At 32.7% G+C, this 21,433-nt stretch overlaps 3 protein-coding genes across 4 annotated transcripts; 1 reads left to right on the forward strand and 2 right to left on the reverse strand.

Moving 5' to 3' along the window:
• Positions 1 to 522: 522 nt before the first annotated feature.
• On the reverse strand, positions 523 to 6,184 carry LOC131169302 (guanine nucleotide-binding protein subunit gamma 3-like). The gene is made up of 2 exons (XM_058128495.1): positions 5,590 to 6,184; positions 523 to 813 (listed from the first exon to the last, which is right to left on the reverse strand). Exons 1-2 carry the CDS (start codon positions 5,764 to 5,766, stop codon positions 523 to 525), a joined length of 468 nt encoding a protein of 155 aa, XP_057984478.1. The 5' UTR covers positions 5,767 to 6,184.
• A 922-nt stretch (positions 6,185 to 7,106) lies between these two features.
• LOC110634265 (cation/calcium exchanger 4) lies at positions 7,107 to 9,679 on the reverse strand. Its single transcript, XM_021783211.2, is given in 2 exon segments — positions 7,107 to 7,719; positions 7,722 to 9,679. Coding segments are annotated over 2 exon segments (1,926 nt in total). The 5' UTR covers positions 9,283 to 9,679; the 3' UTR covers positions 7,107 to 7,354.
• A 3,638-nt stretch (positions 9,680 to 13,317) lies between these two features.
• Positions 13,318 to 21,111, forward strand: LOC110634279 (aldehyde dehydrogenase family 7 member B4). 2 transcript variants are annotated; one of them, XM_021783222.2, is made up of 16 exons: positions 13,318 to 13,482; positions 13,968 to 14,104; positions 14,822 to 14,908; positions 15,126 to 15,257; positions 15,458 to 15,530; positions 15,779 to 15,801; positions 15,896 to 15,959; positions 16,821 to 16,866; positions 17,713 to 17,893; positions 18,718 to 18,894; positions 18,988 to 19,152; positions 19,618 to 19,758; positions 19,884 to 19,981; positions 20,318 to 20,467; positions 20,717 to 20,792; positions 20,901 to 21,111. In XM_021783222.2, the coding sequence occupies exons 2-15, from the start codon at positions 13,970 to 13,972 to the stop codon at positions 20,772 to 20,774; spliced, it is 1,530 nt and encodes a 509-aa protein (XP_021638914.2). In that variant the 5' UTR covers positions 13,318 to 13,482; positions 13,968 to 13,969; the 3' UTR covers positions 20,775 to 20,792; positions 20,901 to 21,111. The 2 variants fall into 2 exon arrangements, with proteins under 2 accessions (XP_021638914.2, XP_021638913.2); XM_021783221.2 differs by having other exon boundaries at positions 20,717 to 20,787.
• Positions 21,112 to 21,433: the final 322 nt, after the last annotated feature.

A 21,433-nucleotide genomic window follows, 5' to 3' on the forward strand; every position in this document is an offset into this window, starting at 1 on the left:
CCATGCTCAATAATAGAATCTTTTCTTGATATTTTCAGTAAGGTGAGGAGATGATAAGCCTGTGTACTTTGTTGAGTTTTGATGGAATCTTCCTGCATAGTTGTTTTTACCCCCCTGCATCATCAGTAGGTGAATATATAAAATGGAGAAGAATTACTCATATCATAATGTGTAACTCATATATATTTATATTTAAATAATGGATGATTAATATTTTTCCTAATTGAAAATATTTATATCAGGAGATTTTCATTTGGTGACATAATTTTTATTTGATGGCATTATTACACCTAATACTGATCCATTTAGACGTGACCCTGCCTTGTTTAGCTCTAAGATAATCATTAGATTTAAATGACTGATTGATTGGCACCATTTTTTTAAATCTACGTTTCCCACATCACCAAGATTATGATTGCAATATTGAATTTTGTACACAAAATTCAACGAAGCACTTCTCAATTTTAATTTAATGATATTTGTAATATAAGATTTGAGCGTTGAACAAAAGTAGTTCTCATTTTACAGGCAACATGAGTTGTTGAAGGTTTTTGAGCAACTACAACAAAGATTCGCCTTTGTACAATTACAGAGGGATGAACTGAAACGCCAGCAACTCAAGTGTGGACATGAAAGTCTGGTAAATTTGCAACAGCTTTGACGAGTCATTTTCTCCATGCAACTGCTTTGACGAGTCATTTTCTCCATGCAACTGCTTGAATTCTTGTGGGAGTTACTCGGTGGATGCAGGCACAGCAAGTTGGCATTTCTAAATGAGGTTGACATCCACTTGAGCAGCAAATACATGGAAGACTGGGGAAAAAAAAAATACTTCAGCTAGTTAGCATTACGACATCATATCAAACTTTCATGTTCTTCATTGAATACTCCATGTCAAGACAATTGAAAATCAAACAAACAGGAACAAATTCCATTTGATGAGCATCGGGAATAAGAATGGGTTTCTATAATTGAACAAGAATTTGTTTGCAAGTGAAACTGATTATTATGTCAAGTATCATGATATAGGCACTTTGGCAAATCCTTCTCTGAGCCATTCATTCATTAAGAAACAATGTCACATCCTGAAGGAAAAAAAGTACCAGAGCCGCTTCCAACGACAACGAGATTTATGGGGCTCCTCATTTCTGCTTCAAAGAAAATAATCATGCAATTTAGTGAACTAAAGTTAGCATAAGAAAGAAATCATATTTTAGAAAATGACAATAACAAGTTGATAAACAATAGAAGAAATCATATTTTAGAAAATGATTGATGTCCCAAAATATGTCCAAGAGGGGGGTGAATTGGACTTTAAAAACAATTTTCGGTTCTTGCTCAAAACCTTTGAAAATTGCAACTAGGTTCAACTTAATTGACTAATATGAAATATGAACAATATAGCTCTATTGACAAGTTGACTCAAGGTTAAGCTATATGCAATCAGTATACTGATATAACAGACTATATAAGCATTCAGTAAATATATCAGTAATCTGAATACATTTTTAACACAGCAACCAGAGCAGTATACCAAATATTCCAACTGACAGCAAATCAAACAACATGCAGATTAAATCAGATATCAGCAGTTTTAGCAGTAAAAGCAGATTTAGCAGTAAACTAATTTTCTCAGTCTGCAGCAAGATCAACAGCTTATGATATCAATTTTCAAATCAGCAAAAGCATATCAATCATAAAGTTAAATTGCATAAATGTAAAGAGTAAGGGTTGAGAAAATGAACACTGAAATTTTTATAGTGGTTCGGCTTTAACTAGCCTACATCCACTCTCTCAAAGATCCCACTTTGAGTCTTCACTCCACTATTCTTCTCTTTTCAAGGCAAGAGACAAAGCCCTTTACAAATCTTCTCAACAAAGCTTTTACAAGTAGCTTCACACTTCTACCAAGTGTTATCCCAAATACTTTTAACAACCAAGCTTCAATAGGTGCTTGAATGACCTCTCACAAATGATAATAATGTGTTTAAAAACTCACTCTCACTCAATTACAACAGAATCTATAAAGAAGAGTTGAGTAAATAAGCCAATGATGAGCAATAAATCACTTTGAGCACTTTGAATGAAAGCTTTAAAGATTTTGAACAGTAGAGGGACTTTCATTAAGTGCAAAATGGCCAAAGGAAGGTGTATTTATAGCTTTGGAACGTTTTTTACCGTTGCAGAACTCATTTGAACGTTACAGATACGAATTTCAAGAAAATAGCCGTTATTTTGTCGTTTTCTGCGATGTTGTGCAGAGTTGAGACAGTTAGCATACTTGAGACAGTTAGCATATATACTTGAGAAAATAGCAAACCAGTTAGCATACTAAAATAAGTAGCAAACCAGTTAGCATACCAGGAAAACTTTTCTGCATAACTTTCAAAACTATAGAACTTTACACCAAATCATAGTCAAACACTTTTTAGGCCAGTAATGATTAAAAGAAATTCTTTTGAGGGATTGAAAATAAGCATCATTGACTTTTACTCCTCAATTCTTTTCACAAGAGATCCTAAAAGATAAAATTAACTTCTATACTATATGTACCTTCAATTCTGATTTTCAATGCAGCCTTGGAAGGTAACATTTTCTTCTTTGATCTCCTTTGATTCGTCCTGTGTTATCCTTAGAATGTCATCTTTTCTTCAGAAGCACGAATCCATCATGAAATCCTTGTCCTTTTTCTTTGAGATACACAACACTTAAAACAATGTTAGTTTGATTCTAGTTGAGTTTTGGTATCATCAAAATCTATGCTCCTTTGAGCTTGTGGGGTCAACAATGATAATAACAAGTTGATAAACAATAGATATATTGCTAGAACAGGATCTGATTTAGCCCCAGTGAAGTCATCAAGCCTGCCAGTTAAACGTTAAAGGGTCAGAGAGGAACATACAAATGATGAAATGCATGCCTTGAAAATGTGTAGAATAAGCATATTATGATGGTCACTGATCAGGCTAACTTAAAATTATGGAAAGTAAATCAATGAAGAAACCACACTCTTTGTAGCATCTGGAAGCAGGTTGAAGACCTTCCACATTTTTTAACTCTTTCTGTTCATAATGAAATCTTCGGTGAGTTCATCATCACCATATCAATCTTCTATGAGGAAACTGAGCCTTTCACTTTCCTTCATAGATTAGGTCCAGCAGAAGGAAAAGAGAAAATAACAGGTAACTAAATGGATTTCATTGTTCCCAATTTCTCAACAATCAACATCCATTTTTTATAGACTAATTTTCTTTACAACAATGCTTTAGAAAGAACTTTCTATATGAAGAATCTCTCAGATGGTCATGTTAGTTGTGTGTGTCCTAGAGCATACACTAATCTTGTACTTTGTAAATGACGTTGTAAATATATTAATGGCAATTAACATTTCATTCAAGTGTTGTGTGTCTTATATCATATTTATTTGAAATTGTCCATTAGCAAAATGTTATATATTCTATTCTTATGAGATAAGAATATGAGTGACAGAATATATGAGACATTTGCCATAAATTAGAGTTCACAAATCAAGGATATTTTGGTGGACATATTGTATCCAAAGAGCTGTCACCTCTGTTTATCTCCATTGACCAGTATGAGATACTAATATTTATTGAATGGTGAGTCTCATACCATATGATATGAGATATCGGGATAAACACAGCACCTATGAGATAAGTAGGCTGAACTTGTGACGTACAGATAATATGAACATGGCATTTACTTGAGTAAATAAAATATTATCTGTGTTATTCTAGTGCATATAATCCTCAGACCTGATATGACGCGGTTATCTCTTATATAGGTGGTTTGAGTTTAATACCATTTATATATCTGTACTGTGTATGAATATTTCGATGTGTGTTCGCTCAGATCACTTATATGTTGAGAAAGGTGTTCAATCAAGAGGGGATCCCTAGTCTTGAGTAAATAGGGTTAAAATCCAATGCAGATTTGAGTTCTTCTTGACGAGATTAAGTTTCTGGCCAGGACAGATGACTTTGTCGGGAAAAATATTTCCTGATGGTAAAGTCTTACATGTCAAGAATTAGATTTCAAATGAGTGCATAAGATTCCATGATAAGGGGTTTGACTTTACCATGACCCTTAATGGGATTGGGACATTATACGGAGGGATTTTAGTGCACGGTGACATATGATTATAGGTTCATATTTTAAGGTATTCCTTATTACTAATTGGGTGGCCATGACATGCTATGCTAAGTGTCAAACATAGTCTATGAGATGCCTAAAATGATTTAGGAAAATTATTTACGGTTTGAAAGAGTTCCAATGATATTAAGAGTTAATATCATTTCTCATTGCCAATTAGTAAAAAGCCTAGTAAGCCACACACCTACACAAGTTTACCATCAAGTAAATTATGATTTAATTGATTAATTAAAGAGTTTAATTAATTAATTAAATAGATTTGATTTGCAATAAGATTGCAAAGTCTCTAGCATGACTTGAAATCAAAACTTGGGTATTGGATGTATAATATAAATTAGATTTATATTTAAAGAGTTTAAATATAAATTTAATGGTGGAATTAATTAATGGAGATTAATTAATTAATTAATATATGATATAAATTAATTTGAGGGAGAAAACTACAATTTTGAGTTGATAACTCAAAAATGCATACAAGAGCATTTTGATGAATTCATATGGTGACACATGGCACCATGAGATAATAAAACATGACACTCATAAATGTGTGCCACTTGTCTTCTATTAGTGGAATATAATTTTTTGATGATTTAATCTTGACTTAACAAGTGACTTAATAAGATTAAGACACATTAAAGCTAGATTGAATGAGATCATGACATGTGATAACTTAATTAATGTCTTTTGTCTTGCATTATATATGAGAGAAGAAGAAGAAACAAATTAATGGAATTTTATTTTTTCTTCTTCCTACATTGGATGGCAAAAGAAGATTTTCTCCCTCTCTTCACTTTCTTCCATTGATTCACAAAGACAACCTTGTTTTCTTTTGAATCAAAATTGCTAGGAAGTGTTTCTAGCTTACTACATCCAAAAGAACCTTACCTAAAGCAATAGCCACAAAATTAGTGGTTGGTAAATCACCGAAGGGAGAGGTTAGGGGCTGCCATTGCTAGAATTTGGTGGAGCTTGTAGTGGATAAGCTATAGGAGTTGCAATTGTACTCTTGTGACATCCAAAGGGAGCAAGAAGTTGATTCTATGCCCCAAGAGGTTAGAGTTCTTAAATCCCTCTTTTAGTTAGGATTTTAATGTGTTTAATTGTTAAACAATAATCTTTAATGGCAAATGAAAATTTAATACATGTTAAAAGTGTGCTTTAACATATCTTGGGTATTTAAGGTTGGTTAGTATCATAATACATGTGTTATGTATGCATGAAACCTTACAAAAGTTTTGAAATCCAACCTTTAAACCCCTAATTCACGCTTCACTCTTCCCTTCAGGTCAGACTATCACGCAGAACTTTCATATATTCTTCAAGTTTTCACCCATTTGTTAGCTATGAAAAATTGAAACTATCCCTATCAAGTATTTCTAAAAGGAAAATGTTCAATTCCAGAGTGAAGTAACTAACCTGAAGCAAGTCGATCTCTCTTTCCAAGATTTGAACCCTGACCAACTGCCTTCTCTTCCCAAACAAATCTAAACCTCCAGGTGGTGACTTTGGGCACCCCACTGCTGGTGGAGCAGCCAAAGAAGAAGACCCACACGAGGAAGATGAAGACCAAGAGTTGAAGCAGCCAGCCATCATCTAATCATGTAATCAACAAGAAGAAAGAAGAAGAAATACGCCACAAACCATTGAAGAAAATGCGGTTAATGTGATTGGATACGTGAAAGGCATTGCTTGTAATTTTGTGTATGTGAGACAGAGAAATTGCTAAGGGCTTAAATAAAGTAATATAAAGAGAGTTGTTTTGAGTTTGATTTCCTGGGTTCTTTGTGAAAACTGAAACGTGGGTTGACAGGGATGTCATAAAAGTGCGAGGCTAACATTGTGGCAGACCACCGTGTATCTGAATTAGCACAGTGCAGGACTCAGGAAATGGTTCTGTTTCGCTCAGTTCGTTTGGTTTGGGCATTTTAGCCAAACCATACACTTGTATTTTTGTTGGTACAAAATGGATACTATATTTGAGATGCGTGCTCAAATTTCTTATTAATTAAAATTTAATTTTATAAAATAAATATAATATATGACCTAGTTTTAATGCAAAAATTGACCTAAAAACATTTTTCATAAAAAAATATAAAATCTTAAGTTTAGACTAAGAATATGAACTATTTTGTATTTGAATCTAATGAATTTTTTCAAACAAACTTGAATATAATGCAATGAGAAATGAAATTTACAATGATTGTATCATACTTCAATTTGAAGAATTATTATCTTCTTAAAAACTACACAAGTGAAATCTATACTGAAATCATCTGATTCGAAGATTTTTCCCCACCGATTCATGTAATATTTGAACCTGTACATCTCAAGATTCTTAAATTCAAACAACTGAAATATTACTATAATTTTTTTTTTCAATGTATTGGTAGGCCACAGTACAGTATAACTCTCAAGAATCCATCTGCCACAAAATCTCACAACTAAAGCGTGTTTCATAAAGCATAGCAGAAGAGCAATGAATGAGATTCATATTAATTTCACTTTGAACATGGCATGCCTTTTCCTTGTATCTTCGAGTAAGCTGTTTGCATCTTCGAAGCAACTAACCGCAATACAATTTATGTAGGTTTCTAACAAAAATCCACCAGCCTTAAATGGAGAAAAGAAGATTCACAGAAATGCTAAACATCTACTTCGTATTAGGAATGAATGCCCTGAAAATCCATGGAACATTCCACTACCCACTTGACTAAATTGGCATTTCTAGCAGCCCTAGCCCTATTTGTAAAGAAGTACCAACCCTAGCAAACTGATGCCTTAGTGTGCACTTGTTATCTGTGTCCACAACCCATGAAGGAAAAGAAATTGAAAAAAGGAGACTAGAGTTTTGAAGTTAAATCATCACAAAGTCAACAATCATCCATAACTTTCTAGTAAGAATTGTAACATAACATCACAAGCACTCAAAACTATTTTACGTAAACACCTGATGATAGGAATGAAACTTTTAGTATCATTACATTTTCATTACTTCACTATGTGCATGCACATTGTAGAGATTGCTCAAATTCTAACAGCAAGTACTAAAACGAATCCTACAAATGTAAATACTATAAAAACATTTGTCAGATTACCATTTTACAAATGAAAACGTGATGAGAAGAAAAGTTTGGAAAGACTGGCTTTACAGATCCATCCAATGATAAACAAAATCAATTGGTCAAATCACAATATATCCCATGGCAATACTCACCCTTATTGAAAGAAAAATCAGATATAGGGTTATGAGTCCCACCCCTAATGTCTTGGAGGGACGCATGTTATTTTGAGGTAAAACAACAAGTGCCCAAATTAATCCTGACATGAGAAAACCCATAGTGTAGAACAAGCTACTGTCTTGAGGAATCACATAAATGCCAGTGTTTTGTGACCAGGCTCCTAGCAGCATTGAGATCCCCAAGCCAACAAGTGTATTGAACATGGGACCTGCATAGCTTCCAGAGAAGGCAATCTGCACATTGTCACCACCATTCATTGCCAGGACAACGTTTGACACTAAATCACCCATCGAGTTGCCCCAAGCTATACAGTCAACCCAAGAATTGATGGATTAATCCCAAAGATCAAGCCAAATGCCACCAATAAAGCAACAAGCTCATTAGCTATCATGTAGAACCACACAATACTCATAAAAAATCCTCCTAATACCCACAAAAGCAATAATCTTTGAGGTGGATGGTTGGGCAAGGTGTATCGGTATGCGAGAAAACCAAGTAAGCAACCAACCAAAACTCCAAAAAAATACACTAGAATTCTAGTTTGAGGGCCCACGTCATCTTTGCTGTTCCACAGAAATGCCAGAAGAATAGGAGCCAAAGTAGCACTGGCTACAGCAAAGGGTTTTGACCATGTTTCTTCATCAACCAATGGAATTGTTAACCGTCTTGGTACTGTCAATGGCATCTGAATCAGCAAAAATAATCGAGAGCATGAAAATGAGGAGTTATTGATCTCCCTTCCCTCATCATTCCAGCCCCATGGAGGTCTTTCTTCATCCAGCATGCTGCACTTTGGGGAGTGATTGGAATATATTGCAACATTTGAGGCCCACATCCATGATGGTAGGGAAGAAGGTAGATGGGGTACATCACTGTCAGTCTCAATGTCTAGCTGAGAACTATACACACTTGAATTGTCTTCATAACTTCCTCGCACAGGAATCAATGGCGTAATAACATCCAGTTTCAACCTCCGAGCGTGTTTCCTAAAAATCTCGCCAGCAGCAACAGAAATACCATAAACTACATAGATTGAGACAAAGGCAATTGCTGCTCCAACACTCACCTTGCCAATCATCAACATCATCAACAAAGACAATAGCGTAAAGAGGAAGAAGCAGATATCCCTAATGAAGCATCTACGATCAATCCTAACTTCCTGCTCTGCTACACATAATGAAACAGTCCCAACAACAATACAAGTAACAAACACGGCACCGCCCAACACACTATTAAGACCCACATCTCCTGCATCCTTACCCACAAAGGCAGCAATACTCGCAAACACATCTGGTGCTCCATTCCCAAGTGGAAGGAGGGCAACACCCGCCACTGTAGGAGGCAACTTCAAAAGACTAGATAACTTCTCCAATGAACAACAAAAGTAGTCTGCTGCAGTGTTCCCCAACAAATAAAACAAAGCAGCAAGCCAAATACCCAAAAGTACATAACCTAACACTTTAAAATCACCACAATCACAATAAAGAAACTTGATATAATCAAAGAACCCACCGTATGAACAATCTGGGTTCGCTTTCAAGTATTCACATTCATTAGCATAGCCCTTATGATCAATCAACCCACCACATAAAACTGGATTCTGTACACTCATATTATTTTGATCATCAGTCCAATCAATTAGGGATGTTAAATTGGTATCGACTTCAATCATTTGCCTATGAATTATATCAACATGGCTCGACCCACTACCAAAAACAGCTCCCGTAGTTGGAAATGGACCACTAAATGGGTTTTTAAGGACATCTACCCGGTGGTAAAATAAAAATAATAGGATAATACTACATAGACCATTGAAAACCCCTCTGAATTTGGGGTTTTTAACACTATATAAGCTATCAAACAGGTTCATTTCTGATATTCGACTCTATAAATCTCAAGGAAGAATGAACAAACAGCACCAATCTTCAAAATAATTAAAGCCCACATGTCATCCAACCCTAGGGTTTCATTTCTCTAGCAATGAAACCCTCGATTCCAAGCAAAGTTGATTCTTTACCTAGAAACGGAACCTGGCAACCAAACCAAACGGAAAATTGATGACTTACCGGTGTACTTGGATAAGTAGGGGTGGTTTTCAGCAAACGATCACACGGCTTTGAGATTGATACATGAATGGAATAGAAATTTGAGGATAGTTTTTGGGTGATTTCTGAATTTGCGGTTTTTGGCTCTGGTTTTGAGTTGTCGTTTTTGCTCTGCCTCTCCTTTACCCCTGTACATTGGATTTTTTTTTTTATTATTATTTTTTTTATCAATGTATATTGGAACTTTCTTAGAAAGAAACCCAACATACTATGTTTTACGCGCGTCACGCGCATAAGTTAGAGGTCTTTTGGCAAGCTGATTATCAACTAATTTAACTGTTTTATGTATTGTTGTAATGAATTATTAAAATGTTTCTGAAATTTATTATGACATATATTTTAAATCTCTATTATTTCAAAATAAATAATTTAATTTTCAGTTCTGGACATAGGAAAAATTATAAAATCTTGAGAAATTAACATTTGTTACAATATCATTATCAAATATTAAAATGCAAATTATAATATTTTTAATTTTAAAATATTATTAAAATAAAATAAAAATTTATAATCATATTTCCTTGTGATAGGGTTAAGCATTAAACTCGAGTTTAATTCAATTTTTAAAATTCAAAGTAATATTTTAGAGTTTGAACTATTTATTCGACTATATATTTAAAATATTGAAGTTTGATTAGTATCAGAAAAGTTTAACTAAATTTGAATAAAAATTTGATTTAATTATATATAAATTTAACTAATATCGATATAAAAGAGTAAAAATATAATTTTAAATAGTATGATTCAAAATAAATCCATCTTCAAGATGTTGATGCATACTAACGCATTTATTGTATAAATATAAGAGTTTCTAATTTAAGAGCTTCTCGGATTATTTAGTCAAATGAATCATAATCAACTGGGGGTCAAAAAAACTCAAGACCTAACATATATGACTCAAATTACTAAATTAATCGTTAGTGTGACATGGAACACATAGAGGATTTTTCAATAAGCTTCTTATTAGGTAAAAAGTACAAATAGGGGACGAGTCCTCTTTCTTCAGCTGAAGAGTGTATCTCTCTCCCCTTTTGGTTGGTTCACGTATAGTTTTGATGGGCCTTGTTCTTTATCGATCTGTTGGAAATAAGCTTCTTTATGAGGGTTTAGGTGCAGATCAGTGAGATAATTATAGTTATAGTGTTAGGGAGATCCCCTATCAAGTAGCAGTTTGGCGGTGTGTATGGATCTAGTTGGCCATTGTCCATGGACCTGTAGGAGATTGAGATGCTCACGTCCCTGCCATGTGTTTCTCAATTCATTCAACATGGGTCCTAGCCTTGGTGGTGCATGCAGCGTTTACTTCTCAATTCCCCTGTTTTGCTTCTGTGTTGGTCGGGGGAGTTTGCCGTGTGTGAATGAGGACTGTGACTCTCGTTGTGGTGGTCTCTCCCTGAGCTTTCTTTTGTTATTGCAATTTCCTTGGACTGAGTAACTGGTGGAAGAAGAACTCGTTCATGGTGGAAGCCGATAAGGGCAGAGCAAAAAATTTGAGTAAGTAGGGTCAATAAAAATTTTATTTTACTCAAATCAAATAAAAAAAAATATATGATATAGAATAATAAACTAACAAGAAAAACAAACTTTCATTTCTTGTTTTAGTGGTTGTTTTGTTTGGTTCTAATGTTTCTCTTCTAATAATTTTTTTCTTAATTTTATTTTATCAATAAAATTTAATTTTTTTATGATAAGAAAAATTAATGCATGCCAATTTTTTATATATAACAAAAATGGAGTAAAAATTAAATAAAAATAATTTCATAAAATAACAGATGACAACAAATTATTTGAATTTAAGCATGCTATAAAAAATAAAAAAAAATTATTATCTATCTTATTAAAATGACTGATAAAGTCTTGAAGTTGTAAATTTATGACTATATTAGTGACTTGATAAATTTTTTATCATGATATTTCTTTTATTTGAAACATATGATTCATATTCAAAGCAATAATATTGCATTTTTCACAAAAATATAAAAGAAAAAAGACAAAGTCAATTGATAAAAAATGAAAAAAGAATAAATTCTTATGAATATGAGATTACAAATAAGACAAAAAGTAGTACTAGAATTATTAAGACTTTTTTGAAATATAATATTATTTAAAAAGATTTTTCATTTTTTTTTATTTTAATTTATTTAAAATTTCATATAAGTATATAGAAAAAAAATCTATCTTTATTCAATGGTACATCAACTTTTATATAATTATTTTTTAAGAAATTAAATAAATTATTATATTTTGTTATTAATTTCTATTGGAGTCATTAATAATTTGTAAGAAAAATTTCATAATTTATATATGTAATTTGTGCTTCTTGTCGGCAGTCGAAGGAGGTGATTTATTAGGTCAACTCGTTTCAGTCTAGGACTGCAAGATACTTGGGCTTCGGGTCTTTGTTTTGCGGGTTGGGTGGAGTTAGACATGTACTCCATTGATATTCCACTGCAATACATAATTTTATGGTTAAAAGGAAAAGGTGCAAATTCATAATTATAAATATTATACCTGCTGCAACATCCAACTAATAAGAGGATGTCATCTTTGAAAAAATAAAAAAAAATCACCATAATCTCAAACTGATATAAATCGAAAATATGAAGGGTATCAAAATACCAATTTCTATATCATCATAAACCTTTTATGTGACAATCATCCAAAAAAATTAAACTCCTTAAATTATTCAAACTCAATTTAATTAAAATTAAATTATTTTTAAATATATTTCAAACTAAACTAAGTAATACAGAAATGGCTTTACTCATGCCCTCTCTCTCTCTCTCTCTCTCTCTATATATATATATATATATATTAAAAATTACCCACACTAATGGGTATGGCTATTATATATTTTCTTAAAAAAAAGTAATAAAAATAATAAAATAAATTTAAAAAAAATTTAAAAGAATATTTTGTAATAAGAAAAAGATTTGGTGTTTGTACAAAATGTATTAACTATTTATAGAAAAATAGAGAAATTTATATCAAAATTAATTAAGTCATTAAATCAGTGTTAATTAAAAAATACTATTCTTTAATTAAAAGAATTTTAATATTATTATTTAAAATATTAAAATTTTAAGATGTTAACTATCAATTTTGAGCAAATAAATTCATCGTTACTCTCAAATCTATGATTTTAATGGCCATAAATTTTTTTCAATAATGATAAGTTATTTTATTTTTGATAATAATAATAATAAATAAATAAATAAATTTAAAAATATACACTAAATAATTTTAATTTTCCTTCCAAATAAACATAAATCTTGATTTATTGATATTGATATGTTTAAATTATTATTAGGAAACATGAAAAAAATTAGGAAACAGTAATGAATGATAATTTATATTTAGTAATTAATATTTTTTTTTATTTTTAAAATTTAGATCAAATTAATTAAAAATTATATTTAAAAAATTAAATTTTATAATAATTATATATTATAATTATTTAAAAAATTTTAAAAAATTCAATAAATTAATAATTATCTCCATTTAATTAAATATTATATTTTAAAAATTAAATTTTATAATAATTATATATTATAATTATTTAAAAAATAAAAATTTTTTAATAAATTTAATTAAAAATTAATACTTAATATAAATGCGATAATTTTATAATAAAATAAGAAAAAAAAATCTATATATTTATATAAAATAATTTTTAATGGGCCCAAAAGGGAATTATTTTGCCAGCGCACCGAGTGGTGTGTAGTGACACGTACATGGAAAAAAACCAGATAATAATAATTATAGTATAAAATGTTTTCCAGTCGTAATCCAGACACGTGGCTTGTAACTCCACGTCTCTGTGTCTCTCAGTCTCACGGCTCTTGCTCACTCTTCTTGTATTTGAGCTCTTTCCAATCAAACCACCAAATTCATGCCTATTTATCCTCCATCTTTACACTCCATTTCCACTTCAGGCTTCACTTGCAGAAACTAATCTAAATCACGTAAGTTTTAGCTCCCAATCATCACTCTCTGTTCTTTGATTTTCTCGTAAAATTAATTTTTGATACATCGAACAGGCACGATCTGAATCTGTTTGGTTGCTAGGAAAAAAACATCGCCAAAATAAAGGATTTTATAATTTTCAGCTCTTTTACTTATGCTGCTATGTAGAAAGAGAAAATAAACTCTAAATTTTAATAGTGTTATTGGTTAATTGCTGTTTTATTTTCTTTTACCTCTTTTTTGCTATTTCTGTGTTTGATTTCTGAGAAAATGGTGGGAAAAGTGGTTTCTCGAGCTTAAAATTTTTCTCTTTTAGAACTGGTTTGTCTTGGGTCGTGTTTGGTTTCTGAGAAAGTGTGAAGAGTTTTGGAGTGAGAATTAAATCTCAGATTTGAAGTTTGATGGTTTTAGCTTAAATATGTAAATCATTTTTTTCTGTTGATGGATTTTTTTTTTAATTCTTTTTTTTTTTATTTGTATGCAGAAATGGGTTTTGCAAGGAAAGGATACGAATTTTTGAGTGAGATCGGATTGAGCGAGATCAACTTGGGTTGTTATGTGAATGGCACGTGGAAAGCACGTGGTCCAGTAATCACCACTTTGAATCCTGCAAACAACCAGGTTGGTTTTCTTTATTTGTTTTATGTGTATTTTTATTTTTTTTTAAATGTCTGTATATAAACATATGTGAATTTCATGGGACAGTGATTATCCTTTTATAATGATATATTTATTTATTTATTCGTGTGCATGTTTCTCTATCATTTCTGTGATTAAAGGATTAATTATTTCTTTGGGTTGGTATGATTTGCAGGCTATTATTAATTAGTTTCTTATGTTCTTTGGATAATCAATGAGATTTAATAAAATGTGTTTCTAATTACTTTGGCCATCACTATTCAATGATTGAGTATTTGGTCATATTGCTACAGACAGGGGTATTTCATGAACTTCAGCTGGCGTCTCAAAGCTCCAAGAACTATGTATCTGTCATATAATTGACTGCTTATAGTCACAGCAAACATTTTCATTAATATTGCTTCCTCTTTTTCTTTTTTACTTTTCAAATTTTGCTAGAGTTGCTACTATTTACTATCTATCAGAATTGTACTTGTTTTCAGGCATTGTTCCATTCTTGTGAAATTGTTGTTTTGACATAGAACCTTATTGCTTCTTTACCTGCATGTTTGATTGCACTATGAGGTACTTTTTACTTTATAATGCAAAGCCAGTTTCCATGCATGATGAGGTTATGTGGTGGGTTGATGCTTTTGCTGACATGATTGCATTTTTGCATTACATTATCAAGTTAATGATGTGTCCTCTCTGTTGACTCAGGCAATAGCTGAAGTTGTGGAAGGTTCCATTGAAGATTATGAAGAAGGCTTGCAGGCTTGCAGTGAAGCAGCTAAGATATGGATGCAGGTGTGATGAGTAATACTTAGAAATTTTTTATGAAAAGCATTATTTTCTTTGTGCTTTTTGGAGCATAGGGGGAAATGGTGTTGAATGGTGGTGGGGTTAGGTTGCATTTGAATGACTTTTGAGCCATTGTATAATTCATTGGTATGCCAATTTCTTGGATGTGCTTCTTAACTTCAATGCCTATTCTGCTTGAGATTTACTACTAAGGCCTGTGCAGGTTCCTGCACCGAAGAGAGGCGAAATTGTCAGACAGATTGGGGATGCATTGAGGGCAAAACTTCAGCAACTTGGTCGCCTTGTTTCACTTGAGATGGGGAAAATACTTCCTGAAGGCATAGGAGAAGTTCAAGTATGTCTCCTCGTTTAAAAATATTATGCTTTTGCTATTGCTTATGTTTGTGATGTTTGTGATATCACTTGCTATATTCTGTGATGATAGTTGCTACTGAATCTAATGTAGACATGGACTTAAATGCTTTGTTAGAATATTACTAATGTTGGGTGTTCATTTACTTGCTTATATAAGTTGAGAAACACTTCTAATTGCAGGAAATCATTGACATGTGTGACTTTGCTGTTGGATTAAGCCGGCAACTGAATGGATCAATAATACCTTCAGAACGTGAGTTTAAATATTGAATTTATTTATTTTTTTATACATCCATACTTTTTATCGGGTTGAGTTGTCAAAATACCCTCCCTCCTTCATGTGGATCTCAAATGGGCTCATTTTTATGGAGAATATTGGAATTTATTTATCATCTGCTGCTGGTATTTCCTTCTGGTTCAAAAGCTCTGTTAGATTTCTTCCTCTTTATCCTTCAATATTGTAAAATTAGTCCTGGAATAATTATGTTTGTTCTCTTACAGGTCCAAATCATGCAATGTTGGAGGTACCTTGGTGCCTGTGCTTTTAAGTTGGGACTGCTTGATTATTATATTTTTTTTTACAATTGAAACATTTTTTCATGTACGTTTTCTATGCAGATGTGGAATCCTCTAGGTATAGTTGGTGTGATTACAGCTTTCAACTTCCCATGTGCTGTTCTTGGTTAGTACTTCATTCTATTTTTGTAAATTAGCACTTTTGTGTTTTTGTTTGTGAGCTTCAATTTAATGCTACTGCTTTAGCTATGATTTTAGGTCCTTATTTCTCTCACTTGCTGTCCCAATTTTTACACAGTTTTTCATGCCTTTTTTGGTTGATTGTTTATATACCTATCATGGATGAGAATCAAGCTTGCAGCATTTTTTTTGTGTGTCATCCAGGAAAGTATGAAGTAAATTTTAATGCAAATCAATAATCTTGGATTATGTGAATCTAGGGTATGTTAGTTAATAGGTTTCCTTGCAAATTGAAGAAATGCTTTTAAATTTGTGTTGTTTTGGCTGTTTATTAAGCCTCCAAGTGGCGCAACCCCCCCCCCCCCCCCCCCCCCCCTCTTCTTTTTTCTTGAAACTGTTGATATGTGATTCATGGTAGCCACAGATGAAATGTTAATATGTCAGCTTTATTTTCATTTTTGACCATATTTATACCTTGGAGATTCTTCTGCTGTTTTCAAATGTTAGAACTGCAGAAGCACATACTTGTGTGATTTTTCCAATAAAGAAAGAACAAACATGCATAGATGTGTGTGTCCCACTTCAATATTCTGTGAGGTTTCCTCAAGACACCAGGTCCTCTTCACAAATTCGAGCTATTTTTTCTGCCTGTTTTCTTCTGCTTGATCAAATTTTTTATATTCAAATCTTGGGTGATAATTAAATGCAACTTGAACAGTTTTAAGACATGATGTTAGTATTTTATCATATCTGACATCAAAAAATTTCACCAGAACTAACTTTTTACTGAAGTTCAAAAGTATTTCTTCTAGTTGTGACTTGAATTGATGTACAAGTTGTTTTGTAGGATGGAATGCATGCATTGCACTAGTCTGCGGCAATTGTGTTGTTTGGTAAGTGAATCAGTCTGGAATGAGATGCTAAATTTTCTGGTTGTTCTAGATACATCTTTTCTTTGTTATTGACATAATATATGCTCATGTTTTGGTTTTTGTTTTGTCAAATGTGAAAGGTTAGCTTTAGGCAATTCAAATCAAATACTAAGGTTTTTTTTCCCAGTCATTTTATAAATCATGATGCCATCCTGCAAGTTTCATGCTTTAGTATTGATGGACCACCTAGCAAGTTGTTGACTGCTTGAAGGGTATTCTAGAAAGAACCGTAAATTGATCAGGATTAATATTTGCATGCGAATGAATAAAAACTCCATGGTTCCTTTGCATGGAATATTAGACCCAATTCTTCTGTTCTTGAAGCTGTTAGTTAATGTTGTGGTCCTGGCCTGTTAGATCAAGCTATGAATTGAAGTTTATTAAGGATATCATGATATTTCACTTTTGGCCTTAATCAAATATATTATGGGGTTCAAAGTAAAACAGACTTTTGTCTTAACCGAAGTTTGGGTTCCATGCCATAGTGTAAGATCTATATATTAGTATTGTTTCTAATAAGAAAGTGGACCGGACCTAACTCATCTCCAAAATCTAGCTCAAGAGGGGGACGATTACCCAAATCTTTGTAAGGGGCACATTACCCAAATACCTTACCGATATGGGATGGTTTATCTCATTGTTTAACTGCATGAGCATGAAAATATAATGTTCCAATGTCAACATATATTTTGATATTCTTGTTATAAATATTCAGGGAAAAGGAAAAAAAATCTGTTTGTAATTATCATTAATTACTTTTTAATTCTGATGTTAGGAACTGAATTGCATTTTTAATTCTGCTTATAGGAAAGGTGCACCAACAACTCCTTTGATTACTGTAGCAATGACTAAGCTGGTGGCTGGGGTGCTAGAGAAGAACAACTTACCTCCTGCAATTTTTACATCCTTTTGTGGTGGTGCTGACATTGGCCAAGCAATGGCAAAAGACACTCGAATTCCTCTGGTTTCATTTACCGGGAGTTCAAAGGTGTCTCAGTCTTTTGCCTAATTAGAAATTCTTTCACTATTCACCTTATCTTTTGTGCTTGATCAATTTGTTTATGCAATTTGATCTATATACTATTTTTTAAGGCATTGAATATATTTGTTTTATTCCATGAAGTCGTGATATATATAATCCCAGATAATACATATGTTCAACAAATCATTTGGGACAAATTAGTTTTGCTCTTTGCACCTCAACTCAACTCAACTCAACTCAACTAAGCCTTTATCCCAAAAATTTGGGGTCGGCTATATGGATTCGCTTTCTCCACTCTGAACGATTTTGGGTTAAATCCTCAGAAATGTGTAATGCTTCTAGGTCATGTTGTACTACTCTCCTCCAAGTCAATTTAGGTCTACCCCTTTTTTTCTTTCTATCCTCTAACCTAATGTGCTCTACTTGTCTAACTGGAGCCTCCGTATGTCTACGCTTCACATGACCAAACCACCTCAATCTCCCTTCTCTCAACTTATCTTCAATTGGCACCACTCCTACCTTTTCTCTAATACTCTCATTACGGACTTTATCTAGTCTAGTATGGCCACTCATCCACCTTAACATTCTCATCTCTGCAACTCTTATCTTAGATGCATACGACTCTTTCAGTGCCCAACACTCACTACCATATAACATAGCCGGTCGTATGGCTGTACGGTAAAATTTTCCTTTCAATTTATTGGGAATCTTTCAATTTTCCTTTCAATTTCCTGTTTGAAATTTTTGTCTTGTTTACTCTAGATTTATAATCATATGAACTTATATACTTTCATTGATAATTTCTCAAAGAAAGTGTGCATTTTCTACAGGTTGGCCTAATGGTGCAACAAACAGTGAATCAGAGATATGGCAAATGCTTGCTTGAATTAAGTGGAAACAATGCTATAATAGTAATGGATGATGCAGACATTCAGTTAGCTGTTCGTTCCATTTTGTTTGCTGCTGTTGGGACAGCTGGTCAGCGGTGCACAACATGTCGTAGGCTGGTATTCTGATATATGTATTTTTTTTTCCTTTGGAATCATATGGTTGTAGCTGCCAAAAATTTACTATTGAACTTTTGCTTGCTTGTGTTGAAGCTTCTTCATGAGAGTATATATCATAAAGTACTAGATCAACTGCTCGATGTATACCAACAAGTTAAAGTTGGGGATCCATTGGAAAATGGTACCTTGCTTGGGCCATTGCATACTTCTGAATCAAGAAAGAACTTTGAAAAGGGAATAGAGATCATTAAGTCTCAGGTAAGCTGGAGTTTCTCTCTTGGGCCATATTTAACCAACATTTCTAATATTTCAAACATAAGCATTTTTCTCTCCACAATGGTCTGAGCTTTCTGGACCAAAACAAATTGGAAATTTGCAAAGACTTAAAATGTTTAGATTTTCCTGAAATCATTTGAAAAATCTGACAAGTTGATACTTAATTTAAGATAGTGTAATGGTTTTCAAATAAACAAGTCAGAGTGTTAAGTCCAATTTGCCTGTTGGGAACCCAGTGAATTCTCCTCAAAATGACATTTAATTTGTTGCTTTCATATGGTTGAGATAGTAAAGAAGAATGCAGTAGTATTTGAAGATCTTACACGTGTTTTTAGCCTTATCACTTGTTGATCTAGTCACATTTTAATGGTTTTTTATTTGGGACTGGGTAATTTTTTTTTTACCTTATGTCCAACAAAGTTTAATCTACTATCCATAATTTTGCAGGGAGGGAAGATCCTAACTGGCGGTTCAGTTATAGAATCTGAAGGGAATTTTGTGCAGCCCACAATAGTTGAGATTTCTTCAAAAGCAGATGTTGTTAAGGAGGAGTTATTTGCTCCTGTTCTTTATGTTATGAAATTTCAGGTAGACCATCAGTTATTCAGCTAAGTTCTTTTCTTTGGTGGGTTGTGAAGTAATACTATTGAGATTTTTTTTCAGTTAAAATAAAAATTGTTATCTCAGGACTTGATTGTTTGTACTTTGTACAGACTTTACAAGAAGCAATTGAAATAAACAATTCAGTGCCTCAAGGACTTAGCAGTTCTATCTTCACCCGCAAACCTGAAGTTATCTTCAGATGGATTGGGTTAGTGTTTCCAGCATGAATATGGAACTAATTATATTTTTTGTTGCTCATTTTACCTTCAAAAGCCTTGAATGAGGGAGATGTTTGTTGCTGCTTATCTTCAGAATTTGATATCTTTTTGCAAAATGTTTTGATTCAGTTCTTTAATTGGAGCATCTTACTTCCAATTTTACTGGGTATCTTTTTCTTATTCTGACATCAAAATCCAAAATAAATAAATTCTTTACAAGATATGAGCTCATCATACTTAAGGTTTGAAGGTTCAAATAATTCATAATAAAAATATTCCTTTTTGGTTGCTTAGCATCAGAAATTTCTTGCTTGAATATAATACAGGCCACGAGGAAGTGACTGTGGCATTGTGAATGTAAATATACCAACAAATGGCGCTGAAATTGGTGGTGCATTTGGTGGCGAAAAGGCTACAGGAGGTGGCCGTGAAGCAGGAAGTGATTCTTGGAAGCAGTACATGCGACGATCCACTTGGTAAATTCGATTAATCACTCCAGTTAGCATCCTTACTTTCTTGGCTTAGTCAGATATTTTGCATATAAAATTTAATTATATGACTTTCCTGTCTCTAACCTCATACCCCTTGAAAACAAAGAAGAAAATTAGTAGGTAAACTAGAACTGGATCGCAGCCTTTTCAACATATTGAAAATCCAAACATATAGCACTTAATTTTAAGCTTCCACTAGCTGATTTTTTTTTTTTTTTTATTAATCTCTGGCAGTACAATCAATTACGGGAATGAATTACCACTAGCTCAAGGCATCAATTTCGGCTCGTAGAAGACACATTAAGGTCAAGTATGTCAACTTTTTTAATATGGCTAAATTCCCTAAGATTTCTTGACCCTATTGTCTCATTTAGCTTTGCCATTTATGCTTTAATATGAGTTTCTTTTCTTTGTATAGGCATCATGGAATATTAAGAGCAAAGCTTTGGCCTCAGCTTTTGTGCTCAAAACTAGATTTTACTACATAAGTGTCATCTTAGGAAATTATAATGATAATAATATTGCAGAAAGATTGTCGGATTTGATGTTCAAATGACTATTTTCTGTTGTACTGGAAAATGCAGAATCAAATTTGATTCTTGGAAATAAAAATTTGTCCTACTTTTCCATTTCTTGTGTTGCCTAAATATATTGGATGGTTTTAGACAACATGATTATATTAAACGAATCAGTTGGAACAAGAAAAAAAAATTGTAGATTTTGATCTATCACTTGGAAAATCTATGCTGATTTAAAATGGAGGTTTTAGTATATATATGGGGAGAAAGGGAAAAAAAAAATAAAAATATAATTAAAAAAAAATCCAGAAGCTTATGTATTTTCTTCATAATTGCATAGCAGAGAAAAACCTCCCACACAATAGAAAGAATCTGCATCATGCTAACATTTTTTCTTTATATAAATATTAAGAAGCAAACTTTTGAGTTTGCC

This window comes from Hevea brasiliensis, chromosome 1, assembly GCF_030052815.1.
Source record: "Hevea brasiliensis isolate MT/VB/25A 57/8 chromosome 1, ASM3005281v1, whole genome shotgun sequence".
Classification (NCBI taxonomy): Eukaryota; Viridiplantae; Streptophyta; class Magnoliopsida; order Malpighiales; family Euphorbiaceae; genus Hevea; species Hevea brasiliensis.